General features: G+C 33.0%; 2 protein-coding genes and 1 long non-coding RNA gene across 3 annotated transcripts; all 3 read right to left on the bottom strand.

Moving 5' to 3' along the window:
- Positions 1 to 201: 201 nt before the first annotated feature.
- Positions 202 to 1551, bottom strand: LOC131656034 (transcription factor MYB35-like). The gene is made up of 2 exons (XM_058925816.1): positions 1387 to 1551; positions 202 to 1290 (listed from the first exon to the last, which is right to left on the bottom strand). The coding sequence occupies exon 2, from the start codon at positions 1100 to 1102 to the stop codon at positions 272 to 274; it is 831 nt and encodes a 276-aa protein (XP_058781799.1). The 5' UTR covers positions 1103 to 1290; positions 1387 to 1551; the 3' UTR covers positions 202 to 271.
- A 7517-nt stretch (positions 1552 to 9068) lies between these two features.
- LOC131661780 (histone deacetylase 6-like) lies at positions 9069 to 14622 on the bottom strand. Its single transcript, XM_058931407.1, has 6 exons — positions 13985 to 14622; positions 12469 to 12909; positions 12221 to 12363; positions 10358 to 10448; positions 10145 to 10275; positions 9069 to 9411 (listed from the first exon to the last, which is right to left on the bottom strand). The coding sequence occupies exons 1-6, from the start codon at positions 14549 to 14551 to the stop codon at positions 9339 to 9341; spliced, it is 1446 nt and encodes a 481-aa protein (XP_058787390.1). The 5' UTR covers positions 14552 to 14622; the 3' UTR covers positions 9069 to 9338.
- Positions 14623 to 19965: 5343 nt separating this feature from the next.
- Positions 19966 to 22142, bottom strand: LOC131661781 (uncharacterized). Its single transcript, XR_009301252.1, has 3 exons — positions 22036 to 22142; positions 21777 to 21936; positions 19966 to 20178 (listed from the first exon to the last, which is right to left on the bottom strand). It is a non-coding gene; the product is annotated as an uncharacterized LOC131661781 (long non-coding RNA).
- Positions 22143 to 23394: the final 1252 nt, after the last annotated feature.

Genomic DNA, 23394 nt, shown 5'->3' with positions numbered 1-23394 from the left:
GTACGTACATGTATTCATAAACACACCGACGTACACACGTACGTAAAACCATATAACATATTAATATGACTTTTTTTATCCTAACTATATTTTTTAACATCATAAAATATAACCACAATAATTCAGATTAATTCATTGAAAAATGGATTGAATAAATAATTCCACATGTGGAAAAATAAACACCATAAAAATGTAGCTTCACTTTCACTCTTAGTATCATGAAAACAAACACATCAATACAACTTTCCTATGCTATCCTCAATATCATAATTCATAAATGCTGAAATACATCAAAATTAGCTTCATTACTTAGATTTTCTGACACTGACGTCAAAGGATAGGTACTGAAATTCATTGAATCATTATCAGTCGTCAGAAACTGTCCTTCTTCCCATGAACTTGTCTTGTTGATCAACAACTCTTCACATTTTACTGCATTCACTTCAAACTGTAACAAAGGATCCAAAACATTGTTCTCACCTTCCCATGACAATAATCCACCTGCATTTTCAATCATGTTGCTCATTTCACACCCTACATAATCATTCATAGTTGAACAACCATTGCTTGAGTTTTCATTCACCAAAAGAGAACTATATTTGGAAACCGAGTCATTGTTGTCTGAACTATTTAGACAAGGCATTGAAGAGAAGAAATAGTTTGAATCAGTTCCAAACAGATTCGGTTTCGGCTGATAATAATTGCTCACACTTAGATTATAGCATAATGGATCAAATAATGGCTTATTCGAATTCATGAGGATTTTTCTTGAAGATTCTGGAAAAGTTAAACCACCAATATTATAATGATAATTCATCAAATCATTCATTAGAAGTGCTTCTGAATAATAATATTCCTGTGAAGATAGAGTTCTTTGAGGTTGAGATTGAGATTGAGACGGTGTCGGCATTAGCATTGATGATTTTTCATTCTCTTCCTTTAGAACTGATTCAGTATTAATATTGAAGAATGGCTTATGTGTAGCTGGATCAATCCCTTGCTTCATCAGCCTCTTCTTCAAACATGAATTCCAAAAGTTTTTTATCTCATTATCTGTTCTCCCTGGTAGTTGAGCTGCAATTTGAGCCCACCTAAAAGACATTGAAAATTAATAATCATTTTTCTAACATTAATATATAACCATTGAACATTTATGTTACCTATTTCCAAGTACTTCATGAAGAGTGATAATAAGATTCTCTTCTTGTTGTGAAAACATTCCTCTCTTCAAATCAGGTCTCAAGTAGTTTATCCATCTCAATCTACAACTCTTTCCACATCTTTGCAACCCTGCAAGTTATTAATATATCTATATATGTTAGTATTTATATATAACTTGATGTGTAAGTATATGTATATATATGTATATATTAGTTAATGTTATACCTGCTAGTTTTGGAACTGAACTCCAACAACCAACACCAAAGATGGTTATGTAATGGAAAAGCTTCTCATCTTCTTCAGGGGACCATAAACCTTTTCTTAGTTTTTGCTTTGAAGAACAAGAATGGCGACCCATGTGTGCTAGGACAAATGGAGAAAAGGACAGTGTTTCTTAATTATGGAGAATGGCAGTGAACAATGAAGTTAACACTTGCTTTATATAGTGGAATTAACCGTGTGCTTATATCATAATTAAATGCTTAATTAGGAGTTGAAAATATAATACTAATAAACCATTAACTTTCTCTCTCTAATTTAATCTTTAAAATATATAAAAATAATATGTAATCTTATAATATTTTTTAAATTTTTTGACGCAATTTAACTATGTCAAAATAATTTAATCTTTTATTTAATTACGATTTAATTAAAATTTAATTATAATAATTTTTAGGTTTTCTATAGTAGTTTGTTTTGTATGCTCTCAAAAAGATACAAAATGTATATAAAAACTCATGAGAAAGTTGTAGTTGTTACTTTGAATTTGGGATTTTTTTACTTTTCATATTTGAAAAGTAGGTGAATCTAACAATTATCCAATTTGAAAAAGAAAAACTGATATCCAATTTGAAAAAGAAAAACTGATGAGAAAGTAATTGTATTTGTGAGATTTAATTATTTAAAAAAAAAGGAAAGAGTGCAACATATCATATTCTTTATGATTGAAATTATGAGAGAGAAAGCTGATGAAGGTAAAGCAATCAAGTGGGATTTACGCCAAATCCGGTGCTGCTTGAATGAATTGATTTTTAAGAAATCTATAGTTCTAAAAGAAATTGAAAAAAATATAAGTAACATAACAATTTAAACGTGTGCTCCATAAAATATACCTCTTAAGGTTTTTTTTTCGATCATAGAAGGGAGGGAAATGGAGGAGCTTGAAAGGATATGAATAAAGAAAAAATTATTATTTTGTAAGAAAAAGTTTTATAGAAAATAATAAATAAATGTTTTTTATTAATATATTTTTAATTTAAGAGTATTATAATAATTAGAAGTGACAAACAGACATATCTGTTCTATAAAAGCCCACAAAAAACGAGGCGGGAGGGACATTGTTGAAGACTCTCGAGTCTAAAATATTAGTCTATCCTACAAAAATATGAGGTCGGACATGCAGGCATTGCACCTTTTATACTTAAAAATTATAAAATATTATGTTAATGTTCGCGTCCGCAAAAATTTGCAAAAAAACGGAGTTAATGGAGCGGATATATTAGCGGGAGCCTAAAATCTTGGTCGCTTCAATGATAAAAAAAATTGACAATAACATATCCTTAAAGGTCCATCCTTCACCTCCACCTCTATAATGTCTGCACCAAATCGTTTTAATGTTAAGGATTTTGTAATTTAGAAAGGTTATTTATTTAATAAAAAAAATTAATTCCAATGTCCCAGATGATTCGACAACGTTGGAAGGTTATGACATGTTTGATCATATTGAGAGAATTTCTCCTATGGCAACTGCTCCTAATTTTACTATGTGGAAGAGAGGTGACTTGGTTGTTATTAATTATTTCATTGTCATTGTGCAGCAATAATCATCTTGCAACCAAGGTTGGTTGAATCACTCAAAGTTATGAATGAAGAACTAAAGTCCATTGAAGTCAACAACACTTCGTCACTTGTCAAATTGCCTCAAGGCAAGAAGGCCATCGATGTGATGTGGGTATACAAGGTGAATTTGAATCCCAAAGGTGAAGAAACTTGACCCAAGGCAAGACTTATGGCAAAAGGATTTCTTCAGAAAGAAGGAATCAACTTCGATGAAGTTTTTGCACTTGTTGCTAGGATCGAAACAATCAGGTTGGTTGTGTGTCTAACAAGCATGAACAATTGGCACATATGTCAGATGGATGTGAAATGTACATTCATAAATGGCCCCTTAGACGAAGAAGTCTACGTTTCTCAACCAGTTGAGTTTTTGAAACATGGCGAAGAGAGAAAGGTGCACATGATGCATAAATCCCTGTAAGGACTTAAGCAAACTCTCTAAGAGCTTGGAATAAGAAGATTGATGGTTTTCTAAGGGAGAAGGAATTTGTGAAGTGCGCAACTGAACATGGAGTATATGCAAGAAGAAGTAAGATTGAATGGCTTATAGTATGTCTCTATGTTGATGAGTTGCTAATAATAGATAGTTACAAGAAACAGATCAAAGACTTCAAAGGTGATCTTAGCAAGGAGTTCGAAATGTCTGATCTGGGCGACATTTCATACTTCCTTGGCATCAAATTCTACAAGAGTAGTAGAGGTTTGATTATGCATCAAAGAAGATATGCAAGTGAAATACTTAAGAGATTTGAGATGGAAGAATGCAACTCGACTTCGACACCTATTGAACCAAGATTGTAACTGTCGAAAGAATCAGATGAAGATTATGTCGACCTAACCCAGTACAGAAGACTTATTGGGTCATTAAGATACCTTTGTCACACAAGGCCTGACTTAGCATACAATGTAGGTAAGGTGAGTAGATTCATACAGAAGCCAAAGGTATCACACCTAGAAGCAACGAAGAGGATACTAACGTATTTGAAAGGAACTATCGACTATGACATTCTATTTCCTGCATCTGATGAAGGAAAATAATGTAAATTAGTGGGTTACACCGACTCAAGTTGGTGTAGTGATGTTGAGGGTAAAAAATCCACAACTGATTATGTGTTTATGTTGGGTGGTGCACCAGTGGTGCTCCACTTGCTTGAAGTTCAAGGAAGGAACTAGTAGTAACATTGCCATCATGCGAAGCAGAGTACACAGCTGCTTCTCTTTGTGCATGTCAAGTAACATGGATGGTAAACTTGGTCGAAGAGATTATAGGGAAGAATCATAGAATAATTACCATGAATATCGATAACATGGACGAAGCAAGCATATTGAAATGAGGTTCCATTATCTTCGAGAGCAGGTAGCAAAAGCGTAGCTGAACTTGGAACATTGAAGAAATGAGAATTGGATTGCACACATTATGAAGAAAGGAGTGCAGGTCAAAGTATTCAAGAAATTAAGAGTTATGATTAATGTAGATAGCTTACACATAATGAATTAGGTGGTGTGTTGAGATTGTAATCTCTGGTGTTGAAGCAGCATGTTGTTCGATAGGAATGAGGGTGTGTTGAAATAGTTTAATGTGTGTTGAGTTGTATTAAATGTCGAAGTGTCAAAGCAGGTTGCTTGACACAGAATTTCGACTTATACCAAACTAGGTATTTTGGGCTTTTGTAGTTTTGGGCTTTGGCTTAGGGAGAAAGCGGCCTAAAAACTATAAATAAAGGGAGTAACCCTTATTATTGTAACAGTAAACATTGCAGTTGCAAAGTGAATAAAATTCCAATTTGGAAGAAGAGAGAAACTATGTTGAAAATATTTTTCTCCTTTTGTTCAAACCCTAAATTTTTTATCTTCCATTTTCATCTTTTCTTTCTTTCTTCTTTCATTGTCATTGTGCAGCAATAATCATCTTGCAACTAAGGTTGGTTGAATCACTCAAGTGAATAGTGAAGAACAATGAATTTTGATCGGTTTGATTAAATCTTGTTCATCAAGATTGATTTGGAATTACTCAAAGTTTTGGATTTAATTCCAACAAACTTGTCTCCCTTAGCCACTGGGGTATCATCTGGCTTGCAGTCTTTCATGCCAAACCTTTTAAGCACCTTATCAATATAGCCCATATGTGATAATCTTAAAGTACCTCGAAAGCGATCTTGATGTATCTGGATCCCTAACACAAAGGATGCATCACTAAGATCTTTTCTCAAAATTTCTTGATAGAAATCTCCTAGTTTCATGCAACATACCTATATCATTAATGGCAAGCAGTAAGTCATCAACATACAATACCAAAATTATATATTTGATCCCACTGAATTTATGATACACACATTCATCAATTACGTTCATCTTAAAACTAAATGAGAGAATTACATCATGTCAATATATTATGAGCAGGTTTATGTTGATGAACGTGGCATCCTAATTGCGTGAAGTTTTTAATTTACTCTGATTTTTAATTATAATTATTCGATGAAAATTAGGGTGTTACAGGGGTCTTTTATAAAAGCACTCATAGTGAAAAATACGACCTTAAACAAGCAAATCTTCTATAAATTACACATATGGTAAGGGTTAATTTCGTAAACATTTCACATAACTACAACTATTAAGTCAATAAAATAGTAACTGTGTATTAAATATTTAGTCAATGTGTATCCCTACAAAATACAGACAAAATCACATTATTATACTGCCTTTTTAGATGCAGATGAACATTGTGGGTCTTAGGAAAAGGACACAACTCCAAAAAAAAAAGGAAAAGAGAAAGACATGTGGGGCAAACCTGTCTGGAAAACGAAACATTAATGACCACAGTTTCAAGGACCACGACGATTTTGTGCTCGTCAACCTTCGTATGTTTTGATATTGTGTTCCTCAATCTTCGTTCTCAGTAATTTCAGGTGAGAAAGCTTCGTTCACAGTGAGAAATCAAACACGATTGAAACAACAAATGCTTCGAAGGTCAATTCTGATATCAAGTGGTTCCACCATCCTCTCGATCGCAGTTGTAGAGATCAAACTGTAACCCTCTCTACTAAGTCCAACACCAATCATCACTGAACTCAGGGTCGGTCCTGACATTTAAGAGGCCATGGACAAAAATTAAAAATGGACCCTAATATATATTTAAAATTATAAGACTTTCAAAATTTTGAAACAATGCGATAAATACTTTAAAATTTTAAATTTTATTAGAGTTTATATAATAACGTGAAAAAAGTCAAACTAATTAAAAAAATAATAAGACCTTAAAAATACTTTGATAAACTAAATTAATTTTTGTTCCAAAATATTCTAAATCTATTATATTATATATATTTAATCATAATGATTTAATTAAAAATAATATTAATATTAATAAAATTTTAATATGATTATAAAGTAACAACCTACACACGGCCTATGATTTAATTTTAATATTATAAAATATGACAATTTTTGAAAATAATTGGAAAAAAAATACATATGATAGTTTTTGTAATTTATACTCCCATTTAAATGATAAACTTATAATAATTTATAAACTTATAAAAATGAAGAAAAAAAATTTGTTTAATGACGATCTTTTCATTATGCCCTTATAACTATATTAATAATTTATATCTTATTTTTTAGACATTATTTCAAATAGCATAGTTTATCATTTTTCTTTCACTTTTATTATTATTATTTTAATTAAAAGTCATTTTTGTTGGAGTCATTTCAAGGTCAACACAAGAGCATTTTATACTTGTGACACGTATTTGTGAAAGGCATACCGCATATTCATCCAAAATCTTAAGGTGATAGATGTGTATGTTCTCTCACTTATAAAATGCTCAATCTAATCAATGTGAGACTTCTTCCTCACACTTAATTCTCAACACTCCCCATCAAGTGTGAGTCCTCCTCAAGTGTGTCTATACACAATGCTCCCCCTTCAAGTGGAAGCTCTTTCTTCGACATATGCTTGTACCGCCGTTAACTCGGAATCTAAGGCTCATGATACCATTGTTTGAGGCAATTCACACAGCTTTGTGAGAGACACACCACATATTCACCCAAAAATTTAAAATGATGTAAAAATTCTCAATCTCCCATTTTCTAATAAATGTAGAACATCTTCCTCAAACTTGATTCTCAACAACTTCTACTATGTATAATATTTTCTCTATTTTTTTTATAAGTCGCTTTGAAAAACATTGTACTAAAATATAAATGGTTTTACAATATCAAAAAATCATTAATATTATTTTTCTTATTATATTCTTAAGTATTTATTACCATCTCTTTTTTCAAGGATTTAAATTTATATTTCCCTTACATTTAATGAAAGACAAATTTGTAAAATCATTAGTGTAAAAATTATAAAACGACTTACAATAAAAAATTGAGGAAATACGTTTTAATTAAAAAATGTTCTTTTATGTCATTTTATATTTATTAATTACTTGAACCGCTAATTTTACCAAACATTTCAATTAACTTATCAATTATCATTCATCAGTCATCAGATATAATCATATAAGCTATAAACTATCAATCACTAATCATAAGCCATAAATTATACTATCAACTAGTTAAGTTATTAGTTAACCGTTATTTTTACCCGAGTTTAAGATTAACTGAGATGTTTCTAGATAGTTTTAATCTGTTTTTATTTATTTATTAACTTGTTCTTGTCAACTAAATATAGCTAACAAACATGAGAAGTTAGAATACAAACTGAATTGAAATCCCTTTTTTTTTTCAAATGCATATGCAAATAAGTAATATATGGGAATTTTTTAATTATATACCTGAAAAGCGTCCTATGCAATATCAAAAATGCCTCTCATTTTTCGAAGATGTATCTCCGAATGCGACTTTATTTGTTAAACGTTGGATTGTTTTGGAGATGCATATGCGTAATATTTTCGGAGATGTGTCTCTGTATCTAGTGTAGACAGTAAATTCTAAGTATTTTTAAGTTGTTATTTGATGTTGCTTGAAATTGGATGTTTGAAGTTGTTTGATGTTATCTAGTGTAGGCAGTAAATTCTAAGTATTTTTAAGTTGTTATTTGATGTTGCTTGAAATTGGATGTTTGAAACTGTTTGATGTTATTTGAATGTGGTTTGAGAGAGTTTGAGAAAATGAGATTTGAGAGTTTGAGAAAATGAGTTTTTAAGAGAGTTTGAGTAAGTGAGGAAGGTGAAGGGATTTTGGCATGCTTTTGAGATGTATCTACGTAAGCTTTGCAGAGATGTATCTCTGAAATAATTGCAGTTAAGAGTTAGGGGCTCATCCAAATTTGCACTGAAATTTGATACGTCCGGAGATGTATTTACGTAAGATATATGTAGAAATATCTCCGGTGAATTCTTTCCACTGATTTAAGGCCTGGTTCAGAAGTGTGTTGAATTTTAATGCGTCCGAAGATGTATCTTCAAAGCTTAGAGGCAAAATTATATTTTCACAAAGTGTCCTAATATAAGATGCATTAAGAAATTTTCAAATATATTCTTTAACTATTGCTACCCCTACATCAAGTTAGTACCAAAATTTCCATCAAACTAGTTAAACATAAGGGGGCAAAACGCATAAGGGGGGCAAAACGGTCCCGTTTAGCCCGCACTTTAGTGCAGGGTAGGCTAAGATTTTAAACCCTCGCCCTCTAATGTGACCGCCGCATTTTTTATGCAAGCTTTTGCGGACATATGCATTTACATGAATTTTTGTATTTTTAGGCCTAAAAAGAGAGTGCCCACGGGCCCGTCCCGCCCTCACTTTTAACACGGGGCGGGTCAAAGTTTTAAGCCTGCATCCTTATACGTATGACCACCCCGCCCCGCCCCATTTTTTTGCAGGCTTTTGCGGGACGGACCTTAATGGGGTGGGCATGCCCGTTAGCCACCCCTAGTTAAACATCTGGCTAACAAAAAGCATAAACAAAATGAAGATGGTCGAAGAAATAGTCAAAGTAGTATGTAATCAATTTTTAGGACTCTTCTTTTCTGCATGCTACAAACAGCACAAACAAAATAAAAACCAAAAAATTAACCAAGTTTTTGCACCCCTATATCTATGTCTGATGAACACGAATGTAGATCAGGAAATTATCATCCATGCCTCGTGTTCACTTGTTCACTTAAAGCACCAAATATATTTTTGAGGTAATGTGCTTTTACAAATCCGCCACCAAAATGGCACCATCCTCAGGTAATGTGCTTCCTACTTTATACATCTACCTCGATATATTTAAACTTCAAAACACATTTATCATAGAGGAAGAAAATGTGAAGCACAACTCAAACATTAATGAGCTTCTCACTAACATAACATGACAATTGAGAACTTGTTCTGTTTTATCACTATTAGGAGGACGACGACGAATGCACATCAGGCTTAACATCTGGCTTGTCTTCTTCCATATGAACTGCTGAACGCCTGCTTCATATAGTGTATAATTCTTAGATTTTTAAAAAAGGAACCAAATGGTAAATAATTTATTCAATTTCGTAATCTCAACACTGAAATAAACAACAATCTTAAGTGTGCTTATTTCGTGGCTAAAAATCACACACTCGAGGATTTTATTTCTATTAGTATGTTTGGTTAGTAATTAAAAGTACCATACTTAAGTAATTAGAATAAACAACAATCTTTAGTATCTTCCAATCCAAGTTAAATGTTAGTCTATTACATTTACAGCCTTACTAGGTTTTCTTTGCAATATTACATTTTTATTAAAATTAAATTTAGTAAACAAACAATCATAGACACGAATAATCACTCTACATCTACAACACAATAGCCAAGCCCATGTTCATGGCTTACACAAGGCTTCATAATGGATTAACCTTCAAGCTAATAAGATAAGCCTATCATTAAGGCATCCAATAACACGACAACCACGGTAGACAATTTTCCTTTGGATAAAGAAAGTTAGCAGATTGATTAACATAAATGGCTAAGCAGAGAGGTTGAAAGACATAAACCAAAACTTCCATTAAATTTGAGGATAGAGTCTCCAGCCTACATAGGGCACTAAGATTATTGTCCAAGGGACAAGTCCATAACTACTATATATCTGCAGCTTCTAGGCTATTCCAACACTAAAAAGAGTGGAAAATGAGACGAATTTTTACCATTCAGCTTTAAAACAAAAGAAAACTATTACCTCATATGGGCAGTTAAATTTGAGCTCCTTATACTGGCCTTCTCATCTTCATATTCATCATCGTCTTCAGAATCATAATCTTCACCATTCCATATGCGAGGTTTTGGTCTCATATCCATGTCCTCGTCTTCCTGAATACAATCACTAAATTAAATCAAACTAAAAGAAGATGGTAGAAGGATAGTATATTCCACTAGTTTAAGAAGTACAAACCTCTTCTGGAACTTGTACAGTTGGCGGTGTTGTCTGAAAAGGTGCACTGGGTGCATGAGGAAGTCTGGAAATTTGTTCAAGTAACATGTTCCTGGAAAACCATATAAAATAATCCATTTAATGTTAGCTCCAAGAAAATCCCACAAATTATCAATTGAAGGATAAGTAAACAGCACAGGGGAAAAAGTTGAAAAATTGCATATAAATAATCAATGTTACTGTTGTGCATATCAAGCTCAATATCTGAAAAATATATCGAGATATCATTCCATTTTTTTGTCTTTAGGGAGATACACAATTAACTAGACAGGGAGGGAAAAATACTATTTCATTAGGAACTAGGTATCACATCAGCTATTTCTCAAGTGGTAGTGATCTACGTGCACCTACAAAATATAGTTATCTTTAAGAGTCTCACATTGGGGGGATATCCTCACCATAAAAGTCAGTTTTTTAAGGTCGAGTTAGGCCCGAATACAATTCTAAGATGGTATCAAAGCCTCATTCAAGATCCGTTGGGCCACATATTATCAGGTTTCTGCTAGCGGGTCACCACAGTATGAGCCACATTAATATTCTCTCACTCATCCTAATAGTGTTAGTGTTGGGCATGAGAGCGTATAAAGAATCCCACATTGGACCATATGTTAACAACGGGAGATATCCTCACCTTATAAGTCGGTTTTGTAAAGGTTGTGTTAGGCCCAACCACAATTCTAAGAGTTATCAATCCTAGATAGCAGTATAAAGTAGCAGACTTCAAAAATAAGGGCAGTGCATACTGGGATAACTGCTATTGTAATTTGTTAAGCATATATTAAACAATTATACTCAATATTCATGAAACATTCATAAATGAGAATAAATTTAATAGATCACACGTAAATGCCACAAAAAAAAATCAAATTCAAAAAATCACTACTAAAACAAGTTTTTTTTATCCTAAATCCCTAAGCAGTTGCAAACAGCTGTGAGTATGGCTGCTATTGCAGGAGCTATCGCATATTTCTCCACAAAAGACTTCCAATAGCGGCCACCAGCAGCTATAGTGCGCTATTGACTAAATAGGTATATAGAATTGTCGCATATCTTTAACTGCTTTACAGTGTAGCCCACCACATAAAACATACAAATATCAGGCACTATGTGAACAAGACAAGATGTGTCATGTTGACTTTTCTCAAAGGCAGAGCTTGTTGGTGAGAAGAAGTACCATGGCACCCCCAAATTTTTTCTTTATGTTACATAGAGAGACATTCAGATTAATTAATCAGATTTTTATATTTAGAATATATAACATTCTCCATCTATTTCACAGGGTTTTGCAGTGCCGCGGTGGTTAGGCTTCTTTAAGCAAGTAGGCATAGTATGTATCCCTGGGTCAGGTAGTTTTTGCAATCTTGCATAATATAGTATCTCTTCCTATAATCAAACTTGCGTGCCTTGCTACCAAAAACATTTGTACCATCACGCTACAACAAAATTTAACATGTTTTATTTCAAATTGAGTATATTGATTAACTATTTAGGCCCCCTCAAAGAAGTGGATAAAGCTCCACTACTGATTTTAGATACTTGAAATCTAGAATAATACATAAATAAAGTCTTCATGTACAATTCTAATCTCCAAGAAAAGGCCACATCCGAGTGCAAACTACAGCTAGTTCATGAAATTAAACTATTTATAAGTTTTGGAAAAGTCAAAATATTAGCATAAAGGATGCAACTTAGCTGCAGAAAAATAGAGCAAGAGTAAGCAAAATCATAATTATTGATGGCTAGTGTTTAATTTCATAATTATGAAACAAAGAAAAATCAGAATCATCAATTCTTATACAATCAAAAAGCAAAAATTTAAGTCACCTGATTTTTTCCATATCCTTGGGTGTGTTTAGGTTCTCCATGTTGTTTGGTTCAACGTGAAGTGTATAGTCTGGGCCAAAATATTCATAATATTCGTTGTATGGCAACTTATTACTAGGCTCCACTCCTACTGCGACTGCTGTCTAAAACAAAGAGACAAATAGTAATCAATAATCAATAAATAACATATTAGACCATCACTAAATTACATTGTTTAAAATTCTGCACAAGTAGAGAAAGAAAGGAACCTCATAACACCAACAACGAGCAACATTCCGTACTGTGTATCCTCCCCCACCCAAGACCATTAGAGGAACATTGAAAGATCTAAGGAAACGAAGGCAGTCTGCATGACCTTTCACAGACAAGTTGAAGCAACCGAGCCTATCACCAGACAATGAATCAGCTCCACATTGAAGAACAACGGCATCAGGTTGATATACGTCCATGACTTTTTGCATGATGGGACGAAACAGAGCACGGAAATTCTCATCATCCATTCCATCATTCAAAGGAACATTTACAGCATAGTCCTTTCCAGAGCCCACCCCAGTGTCTTTAATATGCCCAGTTCCTGGGAAAAAATCGCCAAACTTGTGAAAAGACACTGTCATCACTCTATCAGTAGTGTAAAATGCCTCCTCAACGCCATCTCCATGGTGGACATCAATATCAACATACACCACACGCTGGCCAGTAACATAATGAACAATATATTCAGAAAAAGAAGAAAATCCATGTGATAGAAATGACAACAAAAAAATTGACATTAACATGACTAGCACGTATTCAAATCCATCTTTGTTTTTATCTTTGGCAAAAACAAAGAAATATTGACCATTCAAAACGGTAAATATACAGTATACATGTGCTAGTTCTCTTCACTGCCACTTTAAGTACTCTTATATTTATATACCAAACTAGTAAAGATCCTGCGCTCTTGTACAAATCTGGGAAAATGGTTGGATACAGACATGTGAAAGTCCAGAAAGTGTCAAGAGGGGGGAATTTTCTAGTAAAAATACAAATCGAATGGTTAAATTACAACCCGATTAGCTTTTTCGAAACAATAATCACATCTGCTTACAATAACACATGCCAACGTTTACATCGTTAGCATTCAGTTCTACTTTTTATTTCAAATTTATGTTCCGGTTACAAATTTAACATCATTTTATACACTATTATACACAGGGTTTTAAAAAACGGTCCGCTACCGCCGCGAAAAAATGGTTTTGGCAGATGCTGATACCGATATGTAATCACCGTTTTCTATATTGAAGAACAAATTGTCATTAATTTACACTGCGACGACCGCAATACACTTGTACCGACCGAAATTGCGAAAACCTTTACGCGACCGCGGCCGTTTTTTAAAACCTTGATTGTACAGTCATGCTGTGTCCTGTAACTAGAAGACTAGTGGCATAAGCACCCATGAAACTGTTTGGAAGAAATAATGAAAACAAGCTATAATATGTTCATAAGTTGTATTCAGCTTATTTCCACAAAGATAACTTCCGAAAAATAACACGGAAAAAAAATTTGGTTTAATTTATCTTGTGTAAAAAAAAAAGCTTATATGATGAGTGCTTATATGTTAAGAACTTATACTATAATTTGCAAATTCAACTGTTTATCCAAACCGCGCTAAAGTGCAAATCTTTTCGAAGCAATTAGGGCACAAACACAAGTCAGGAATAAGAAGAAAAAACATTTAGCAATGTATATAGAGTATAAATGAGTACAGAAAAAGAAAAATACCCTATGAACTTTAAGAAGCTCGAGAATACCGAGAACAATGTCATTAACATAGCAAAACCCCGAGGCTTCAGCTTTCTTAGCATGATGCAAACCCCCAGCCCAATTGATAGCAATATCAGCATCACCGCGATTAAGCCTCACAGCAGCACCAATCGATCCACCAGCCGAGGCCTGACAGAACGGAAAAAGTCCATCGAACACCGGACAATCTTCACCAACATTGAACCGCTTAAGCTGACGATAATGAGAGTGAGAACTCTCGGAAAGGATCTCCGGCGAAACGGAGGAAAGGAACTCGACGTAGTCGTCGGCGTGAAAACGGCGGATGTCTTCGGAACCGGCTAGGAAAGGACGGTTGATTTGCATACGACGGTGGAGTGCGTAGTGGATGACGAGATTGTGAGCCATGCGTATACGGTGGGGTTTCATGGGGTGGCCTTGACCGTAGTAGTAATCGCCGATGGTTGGTTCGTAGAAGTAGGTTACTCTTCGCTTCATTGCGTCGGTTCCGATTGAGGGTAGCGAAGCACCGTCGCTCTCTGCAACTCCCATTTCACCGCTACCCATATTCGAGAATTCTGATTTTGGTTCAACAAAACCAAACCCTTCTTCTCCCTCTCTATTCCTCTTTCTCCCTCTCTGCACTTATATACTTATTTTTAAAGTTTTTTTTCGTTATTTATCTTTTAATAATATATTTATTTTTAATTATCTTTTGAAAATATTGCTACAAAAGAAATATTTATATTCATTCTGTTTCTTTTTTTTTTTTCTATCATAGTATTTTATTTATACCAATCAATTATTATCATTTCTTTAAAACATTTTTAATTTCATTTAATGTTTTAACATATCAAATTTACTTTGAAATCTTCGTTGTGTGGTTAACTTATATCTTATATTTTTTTATTTTTTTAATTGATATTTTGTCCTGTCCTGATATAACGATAATATTAAGATTTTATTATCAACTAATGACGATTATGAATTAGGAAAAGTCAGATTAAAAAACTTGTATAGCATGACAGAACGTTATATTCTAATTAGATGACAGTATAAAGAAATTTTATACTGTCAGTGCATAATCATTCTTATTTTTATTAAGTTTTTTAATTAATATTTATACTTTAATTATTATTCTGCTCTTTTTTACTAATATTTTTTATAATTAATAAATAATTATTTTTATTAAAGAATTAGATTAATCTTTTACTTTCGTTCCTTCAATCACATACATTAATGTGATCCAAATGATACAAAATCATTTGTATTTTCATATTTCAATTCATAATTTTTAGCCATAACACATTATTATCATTAATGTGATCTAAGTAATCTCTATATCACTAAAACTGTTGGTATTGTCAAGCACACTTTATAGCACTCGAGCACTCCAACCTTTTCCCTTCCCTCATTAATGATGCACTGAATTTCATCTTGCCAACCAATAACCATAACCATTAGAGTTATTTGAATAGGAAGGCAAGCCAAGACTTTACTCCATATTATTCTCAACTCATGACCGTAAAAAATAATATGCATGGGTCAGACTAACCTGTGTTATTATAGTTAAAAATAAATAAATATAATAAAGTCATATTTAAAATTTCAATATTATTGAATGCACGTGTTTTGAAAAAATATTTAGGTTAAATATGTTTGGAGTCCTCATAAAATATCTCAATATTCAATTTTAGTCCCTCCAAAATTTTTCTTCAAAGAATGGTCCTTCTAAAGTTTTACGTCCACGATTTTGGTCTCTGCCGTCTATTTGGTTTAACGGAAGCTGACATGGCATGCCACGTTGCACGCCATGTCATTTAAAGTCAAAATAATGTTTGACTGTTGAAAAATGCTTTAGATTGCGGGGGTTTAAAACCTCCCTAAATTCCTTCAAATTCCAAAAAAATTCAGGGATTGTGGAGCAGAGGATGCTGGGGCTGCCACTGTTCTATCTTCAACCTTTCATCAAAGCCACTGGTTTGTTAGATAAATTTTTTGCAACAACAAAAATAAAATCTAATTTGTGAGCAGAACTAATGTAGAGTTAGCTAATGCATATATTAGTGAGCAAAAGTTTCAAGTTCTTAACCTGGTTCGTGGTGGAAGTTATGATGTTAATAGGGAGAATAAAAAAAAAGCTAAAGTTTTGCATATTTTGTTCTTAACTTACGTATTTAGTTGTACATCAATCCAATGGTCGTCATCTTTCCCATGCAAAGATATGCATACCAACAATAATTTTGCATATAATTAGTGTTAATATGTATATGGTCATCTTTCTTGTTTTCCATGACTCGCTCAATCTCCTTTCTAACGTGGTTGATCTTTCATTCGCCGGCATCACAGATCAACATTCAACATTTAAAACTTACATTAAACACGATAACATTAGCCACGATGGTTAATAATATGAACATAACATAATAAATGGGAGATACCACTGCCATTTAACTAGCAATTGATGAAGAAGAAAATTTAGCATAAATTGAATAGCGACCCAAAATAGATGTATCAATGTGTAAAACTTACTATACAATAATAGGTGATTATATAATTGTTTCATCATAGCTGAGGATTATGTTCTTCTCATGTATTTTGTTTTACTCAATTATCAGGTTACATTCTGTAAAGTTAAAGTGAGACTAAAACTTGATAGCCTCCAAAGGAATATACACCTCAGCTTCTCTTACTGTTGAATGGGTGAATGTATTGAATGAAAGAATTCCTTGTACAATATGAATCTCACAAAAAACTTATAGCATCAATTTATGCGCTGTAGAGGTTCAAAGCAATGGTTTAGTGACCTAAACATTATACGCTGTGAGGTTAACGTGAAAAGCCTGGTATTTTTAATTCTTTTATTGTTAGGTTACAATCTCCATGCCAAAACCTACTGATAGTAGATTTTTTTTGGTTAGAATTATACTTATTTAATTCCTTTAGTTTAATGTTGACATTTTATTTTCCGTTTGTTAGTGTTAAACAATAATATTAAATCACCCTTATATTATGTTGTTCCGGTTCTTCTTTCTTGCTTGTTTCCACTCAAACATATGCTCATGAATAGTATTGCATGTAATAAAAACTTCAATCTTTTTAAAAGAGTTTTTCCTAAGTTTTCCTTGTCCTTTATATATTTTTGTTATTGTTGGTATAGCATGTTCCATTTCCAGCTTCATGCGTACTCTTTGAATATCTTATTAGGATGTAGCTTAGAGTATAACATAGTAGATTAATTGAGTAAAAAGTTATGTAAATACATCTGCAGGAAGTATACTCTTGCACACAGTTAAGGACCAATGAGTCTGTCTTAATTACTTTTGCTTCTGAAAATTTATTATTTTTTAAGTTAATTAAAGGGGGTTTAAAACCCCCGCAATCTGTTTATTTTTCTTTAGTTTTGACTTTAGCTGACGTGGCGTGCCACGTAATCCTCCGTTAATAGAATCTAACGGGAGGGATCAAAAATATGGACGGAAAATATTGCGAGGATCATTGTTTGAAGAAAATTTTTGTAAGGACTAAAATTGAAAGTTGTCATATTTATAAGGACTAAAAACATATTTAACCCAAAATATTTTTATAAATAACTTATTAACTTGTGTCTTTGAGGCACATGTTAGTTTTCCCAAAAAACTAAGACCATCTCCAATGGTGCAACCCATTTTTGAGTTCTTTATGGGTCCCACCAGCCATATCATCTCAAAATAATTTATTTAATTTTTATTTTATTGATGTAATTCTAATGGGTCCCACAACTTTACCTCATAAATAAATTTGATTGGGTATCACAATTTTTTACTAGTTACATTGCAATGCAACTGTACTATGACATGGCAAATTGTTTCAATATTTAATTATTATATTGATGTCCAGCTGGAGAACTCAAAGGAAAATACTACCATTGAAGATGCTCTAATAGAATACTCGTGCGTTTGTACGAATACACGTATGTGCCTAGTTATTGTTAAGAGAGATAAAATGAATTAGAGTTAAACAAAAAATGTAAATAGGAAAAATAAAATTGTTTTGTCAAAAGAATTTATTATTTTTTTAAAAAATGCTTTTAAAAGAAAAATAAAATTGTTTTATCAAAATTTTTTTGCATTAATATATATTTTAATTTTTCATAAATTAAACTCATGCGTTCATACGGATTTTGGTATGGGTACACGTGGTGGCAAAACGGGACCGATCCAATGGGCATGTCCGTTTTGCACGCACTTTTGTGCAGGACGGACTAAGGTTTTAGGCTATTATTCTCTAATGTGACCGTCCCGCCCCGTTCCATTTTTATGCGGGCTTTTGCAGGCATGTGCATTAACATAAATTTTATATTTTACCCGTGCGGTACACACGCTTTTGTTTTCAAAATGTCATAATAATATAAATAAGAAAAACAATATTGTTTTATCAAATTTTTTATTTTTTTATAAAAATACATATTTTTAAAATAAAATAAAAAAAATTACTGAAATTATTTTACATCAGTATTATATATTTCAAAATTTGATATATTAACATAATAAATATTGTATCTTAAATTTAAAACAAATCAAAATAATAACATTGATAACACAAATAGTTAAAAAATAATACATTTTACTCGTGTTTGTATTCATATATTATTTAAAATAATTTTTTATTTTCTTTAATTATACAAAAAATGTGATAACCCGTGCATTCGTAGAAATTCTAATTTGGACACCCGCACGTTCGCAGAGGTACTTACTCAACGTGCTGGTACTTACCCATTACACGCATATGTTTTTAAATTGTATAAAAAATTTAATAACCTGTGAGTTCGCACGAATTTTAATATTAATACCTGTTCATTTGTACTGATACTGGTGTGTTCATTCTATTATTATAAAAATCATACAATTAGTAAAATGAAGTAATATATATATATATATATATATATATATATATATATATATATATATATATATATATATATATATATATATATATATATATATATATATATATATATATATATATATATTAAATCATACAATTAGTAAAATGAAATTATATATATATATATATATATATAAATATATATATATATATATATATATATATATATATATATATATATATATAATAACATTTTTGTTTTGGTGATCATAAAATAATTATGAATCGTAAAAAATAACATTTATCCTGTATTATATTTAAGCATATTTATTTTTATACTTAAAAAAAAAAGAGAAAAACTATGTTTCTTTGAATAAAAAATTTTAAAAAAAATTACCAAAAAATCAAGCTTTTCAGAAAATTTACCAAAGTGTCTAGGTTTTGCAGGACCCCTAGAGTATACGCCAAACCATTTGGCGCATTAGTACAAATTTTCTTGAATTAGCCAATTCATTTGGCGTATAAGTATTTGTAAAAAGTAAAAAAAATAAAAATAAAAAAGAAACATGCACATTGGCGCCAAACCATTTGGCGCATACACCTAATTTTTGTACTAATGCGCCAATTCATTTGGCGCATACTCTAGGGGGTTTTGCAAAACCTAGACATTTTGGTAAATTTTCTGAAAAACTTGTTTTTTTGGTAATTTTTTTTAAACCTTTTTATTTAAATTTTTTCTGTTTCTTTAATAAAAATTTAAAAAAAGATAATAAATAATCGATATTTTTTTCTCTAGTCCAAGTTAAGTTAATGTGTATATTTTTTTTACATGACCTTATTAGTTGTAACATGCAATATATATATATATATATATATATATATATATATATATATATATATATATATATATATATATATATATATATATATATATATATATATATATATATATATATATATATATATATATATATATATATATAATATGACAAATGATCAACTTATTTTATGTTTGTCAAAATGTATTGGTATTTTACACAAAAATTTATAATTTATAATATTTATAGAATTATTTTGTAACACCTCATACATAACTGACTAGTATATTATGCATGAAACGTTAAAATTGATATTGAGTACATACAAAAGCTATAGTTATAGAAAGATCCATATAAAATACAACATGAAATTCTACTAAGAAGCATAATACATGAGTCTTCAATGGATCTTGCACAGCGGAATGTCAAAACCAACGAGGTCTTCGAGCCAACACCACTTCCAAGTCTTTAGTCCGAACCTGCTTCTGACCAAACGCTACTAAACTGCACCTGAAAAAAATATAAGTTGATTGGGGTGAGATTACTAAATCTCAGTGAGTCCTCCTATCCTATGGGTCCACTCGGATCTACAGGGTACATGCATCAAAACCGAATCCACCATTGATCCGGGTTTATCCTCACATCCGGTACAAGTACGGAGAAAACAAAGTGACTCGTCCACCATTAGACTTGTCTCAAACAAATACACACTGTATAGCAAACAAGTATGCAAACCCGCATCCACACACGGGGAATCCAGAAGTGTGACAACCTCGGCTAGATTATGGAATAAATGCATCCTCGATGAGTAACCTCCTGCCTATATGTCAAGGGACTTGTACAAGCACACTGCAAGACGGTTAAACGGGTTCGCACAAGCCTAAATGGCCGCGAGATGACTTTTGCCTAAACGGCGTCATTGTTCCGTTAACCTTCTTCACACTAGTGAGTTACACCGAGTACAAACCGCCACCTTGACGCCTGAGCCCATCGGGCGAAAGCCTAGTATTAGTCTACGTGACTTTACTAGAGGTGAGTTACCTCATTATGCATTAGCCTACATAGCCGCATAACCCCACCATACCGAGCACGCAAGTGTGTTAACGGCAAGTGAGTAAAACCCCATACGGAAACTCACGAGCACACTGCAACGGTAGCTCAGATGCACACCATATCGAACAATACACATGAACGGGTTATTCCATTGGACTACACGGTCCGGGAGGGCTCATAGACTACATAGTCGGAGCAGCGTCCCAATCTAGCCTTCCGGCCACTTCGATTCAAGCATACGGAAATATGACGTAATGTCAAGGTCACAAACAATACAATCAATACCGATCGTTTAACCAAAACGACGGTGTCCATAGATTTTCATGTATAAAACATAATGGCATAATGCTTTCAAATATGGTTATCACAATCATAATAAGCAATAAACAACTATGCCATGCTTAACATAAAAATTATTAATCAATTGGTAAAGACATAAGTTCCCATACTAATTCATTGATTCACTAAGTGGGGCTCCACTATTATTAAATCAAACATTCTGGTTTGGGGACCAATTTTATTAGAAAGTACACGTCGCTAGCTTTCCAACGATATAAAGTTTGCGCAATTCCGATACCCGAGCCGAAAGTTACGAATTTCCGAAGTTTGCTGATTTTTGCACTTTTGCCCAGGGTAACCGGTTACCCAGAAGCCAGTAACCGGTTACTGGCATGCAAAATGCCCAGTAACGCAATTTTCTACAGAGTAACCGGTTACCCAAATGCCAGTAACCGATTACCCTGAAGCAGAATCAATTTTCTGCATTTCTAAGGGTTCTAAACCTAATACAACTTCAACCAAACACCTCTAACATCTCAATATTATATCAAGTCAAATTCTAAACCAAATCCAAACATCTCAATGTTCTAAAGGAGTCCAAATCATGTAATATCAGCTATTAGTAGTAATTAATATGGAACACAAACATACTATCAACATGCAATATAGCTTTATCATCAAGAACTCATATCACCAACTAGTCTAACATGCATCAAGTGTATCTCACCATAACCCCATTACATGCAACACCCCCAAGTCACTATCTAAGGACTCACCTTGCATCAATGGAGCTTTGGATGATGAACATGCTGCAATTGAGCTCCTCACTTGACCAAAACTCCAACTCCAAATTCATCAAACCCGTATCCACTCTTTAACATACAATCAGCATGCATGTCCCAACTTCAAGCTCAATTTTCTCCTTCAAAACATAAGCTATGAACGCGAACCATAGGTGCAAATAGAATAGAAATTCGTTAGCTATCCAACGGGACCAGAATCGTTACAATCGGAGTTACGAGCAGAGAGATATACCTGATTTAGTGGAGGCTGCCATGGAATACGAAAATGGAAAAGATGAACATGATTCTTCTTTCTCCCACTAACTTCTAAGCTCTTCTTTCCCCAAAATTCTGGTTTGGTAGTGGCAAGTATGGGTCTTTACCAAAACAAGACCTAATATTCCATGCATTTATTCTTTAGTGCCCATGATGCCCTCCAACTTAGTGTTAATTACCATCATGCCATATGGTTGCATCCCAACTAAACACATGTGATTCTAACTACTCCACTAATTCTTGTTATTAATCATCCTTTAGATTAATAGAGAATAAGACCAATGCTTTCTCTCTAATTACCATTTACTCATTTAAATGATAATTATCGGTGTCGAAGGATCGGGATATTACATTCTCCCCCCTTGAATAGAATTCGTCCTCGAATTCCTTCCGTTCACCACGAAAACCAACCCTTCGTATCTCTCCAATCAGGGGAAAGAATGTTACTCACATTCGTCCTTAGATAATCTCACTACTCTGTCTGAGGATCATTCGGTACGAAGAAACATAATCTGCCAAAATAATTGCATTCCACCATACATGATTAGAAACCTTAATCCCCAGGTAACACGTCTATTCAAATACCTCGTCTGGAAACACTTGGGAAAAGATCCTCCCAGGGTCCTAACCTTTATTGACCTACACTGATCATCCATTACTTTAGAACCCTAGAAATTCTCACATTGGTTATCCGTCATTCAATCTCTGACGTGTTCACCCTTATTCAACAAACATTACTGATTCACTCAGCCCCTTGAATTACTTTCCATTTGATAATTACTGCCACAACGTGACTTCTACGATAAAACACTTCAAATTATTCTCCACTCGAGTCCATCCCTTATGACTTACAATCTAAACTGATAACCTACGAACATCAGACCGCATGCCATCCACAAAATGTATTCCCAAGCTGGCCCATTGATAACACCTCCCGAGTTATGGTGATCCTTGAGAGACTAGAACGAACGAAACACTGCTTCGACAATTTCCATTAGGAAAATACTTTCATTCCAACATAAAATCCTACAATTAGTCCGTTCGTTCCTACCTCTGACTTATCTGATTCTTCCTTGATCCGTTGCGCTACTCTGATTCCAACAAGTCACACACCTTGAAATCCTCTGAGTCACATTATACCCATAATTCACTTAGTTTCCATTAATACACAATATTTCCTTATCTACAGTTGTCCAATTACAACACGCGCCAGAACTCCATATACATCCCTCGTCGACTACTACTCTTCGAAGTTGCGTACTTTCCAGAATCAAGCTACTACTTACTCTGCCATTCCATATAGTTCATCTACCATAACTTAGGTACACGTTTCATC

Source organism: Vicia villosa, linkage group LG3, assembly GCF_029867415.1.
Source record: "Vicia villosa cultivar HV-30 ecotype Madison, WI linkage group LG3, Vvil1.0, whole genome shotgun sequence".
NCBI classification, from domain to species: Eukaryota; Viridiplantae; Streptophyta; class Magnoliopsida; order Fabales; family Fabaceae; genus Vicia; species Vicia villosa.
This window is presented reverse-complemented; position numbering and strand designations above follow the sequence as displayed.

Bases quoted from the DNA above. Each gene is read 5' to 3' on its own strand.
- LOC131656034 (XM_058925816.1), bottom strand. From the start codon at position 1,102: ATGTCTTTTAGGTGGGCTCAAATTGCAGCTCAACTACCAGGGAGAACA.
- LOC131661780 (XM_058931407.1), bottom strand. From the start codon at position 14,551: ATGGGTAGCGGTGAAATGGGAGTTGCAGAGAGCGACGGTGCTTCGCTA. The intron at 10,449-12,220 runs GTGACTTAAATT...ATGGTTTTCCAG, and splicing joins AAGGATATGGAAAAAATCAG to GAACATGTTACTTGAACAAA. The intron at 9,412-10,144 runs GTAATAGTTTTC...TATATGAAGCAG, and splicing joins AATTTAACTGCCCATATGAG to GCGTTCAGCAGTTCATATGG.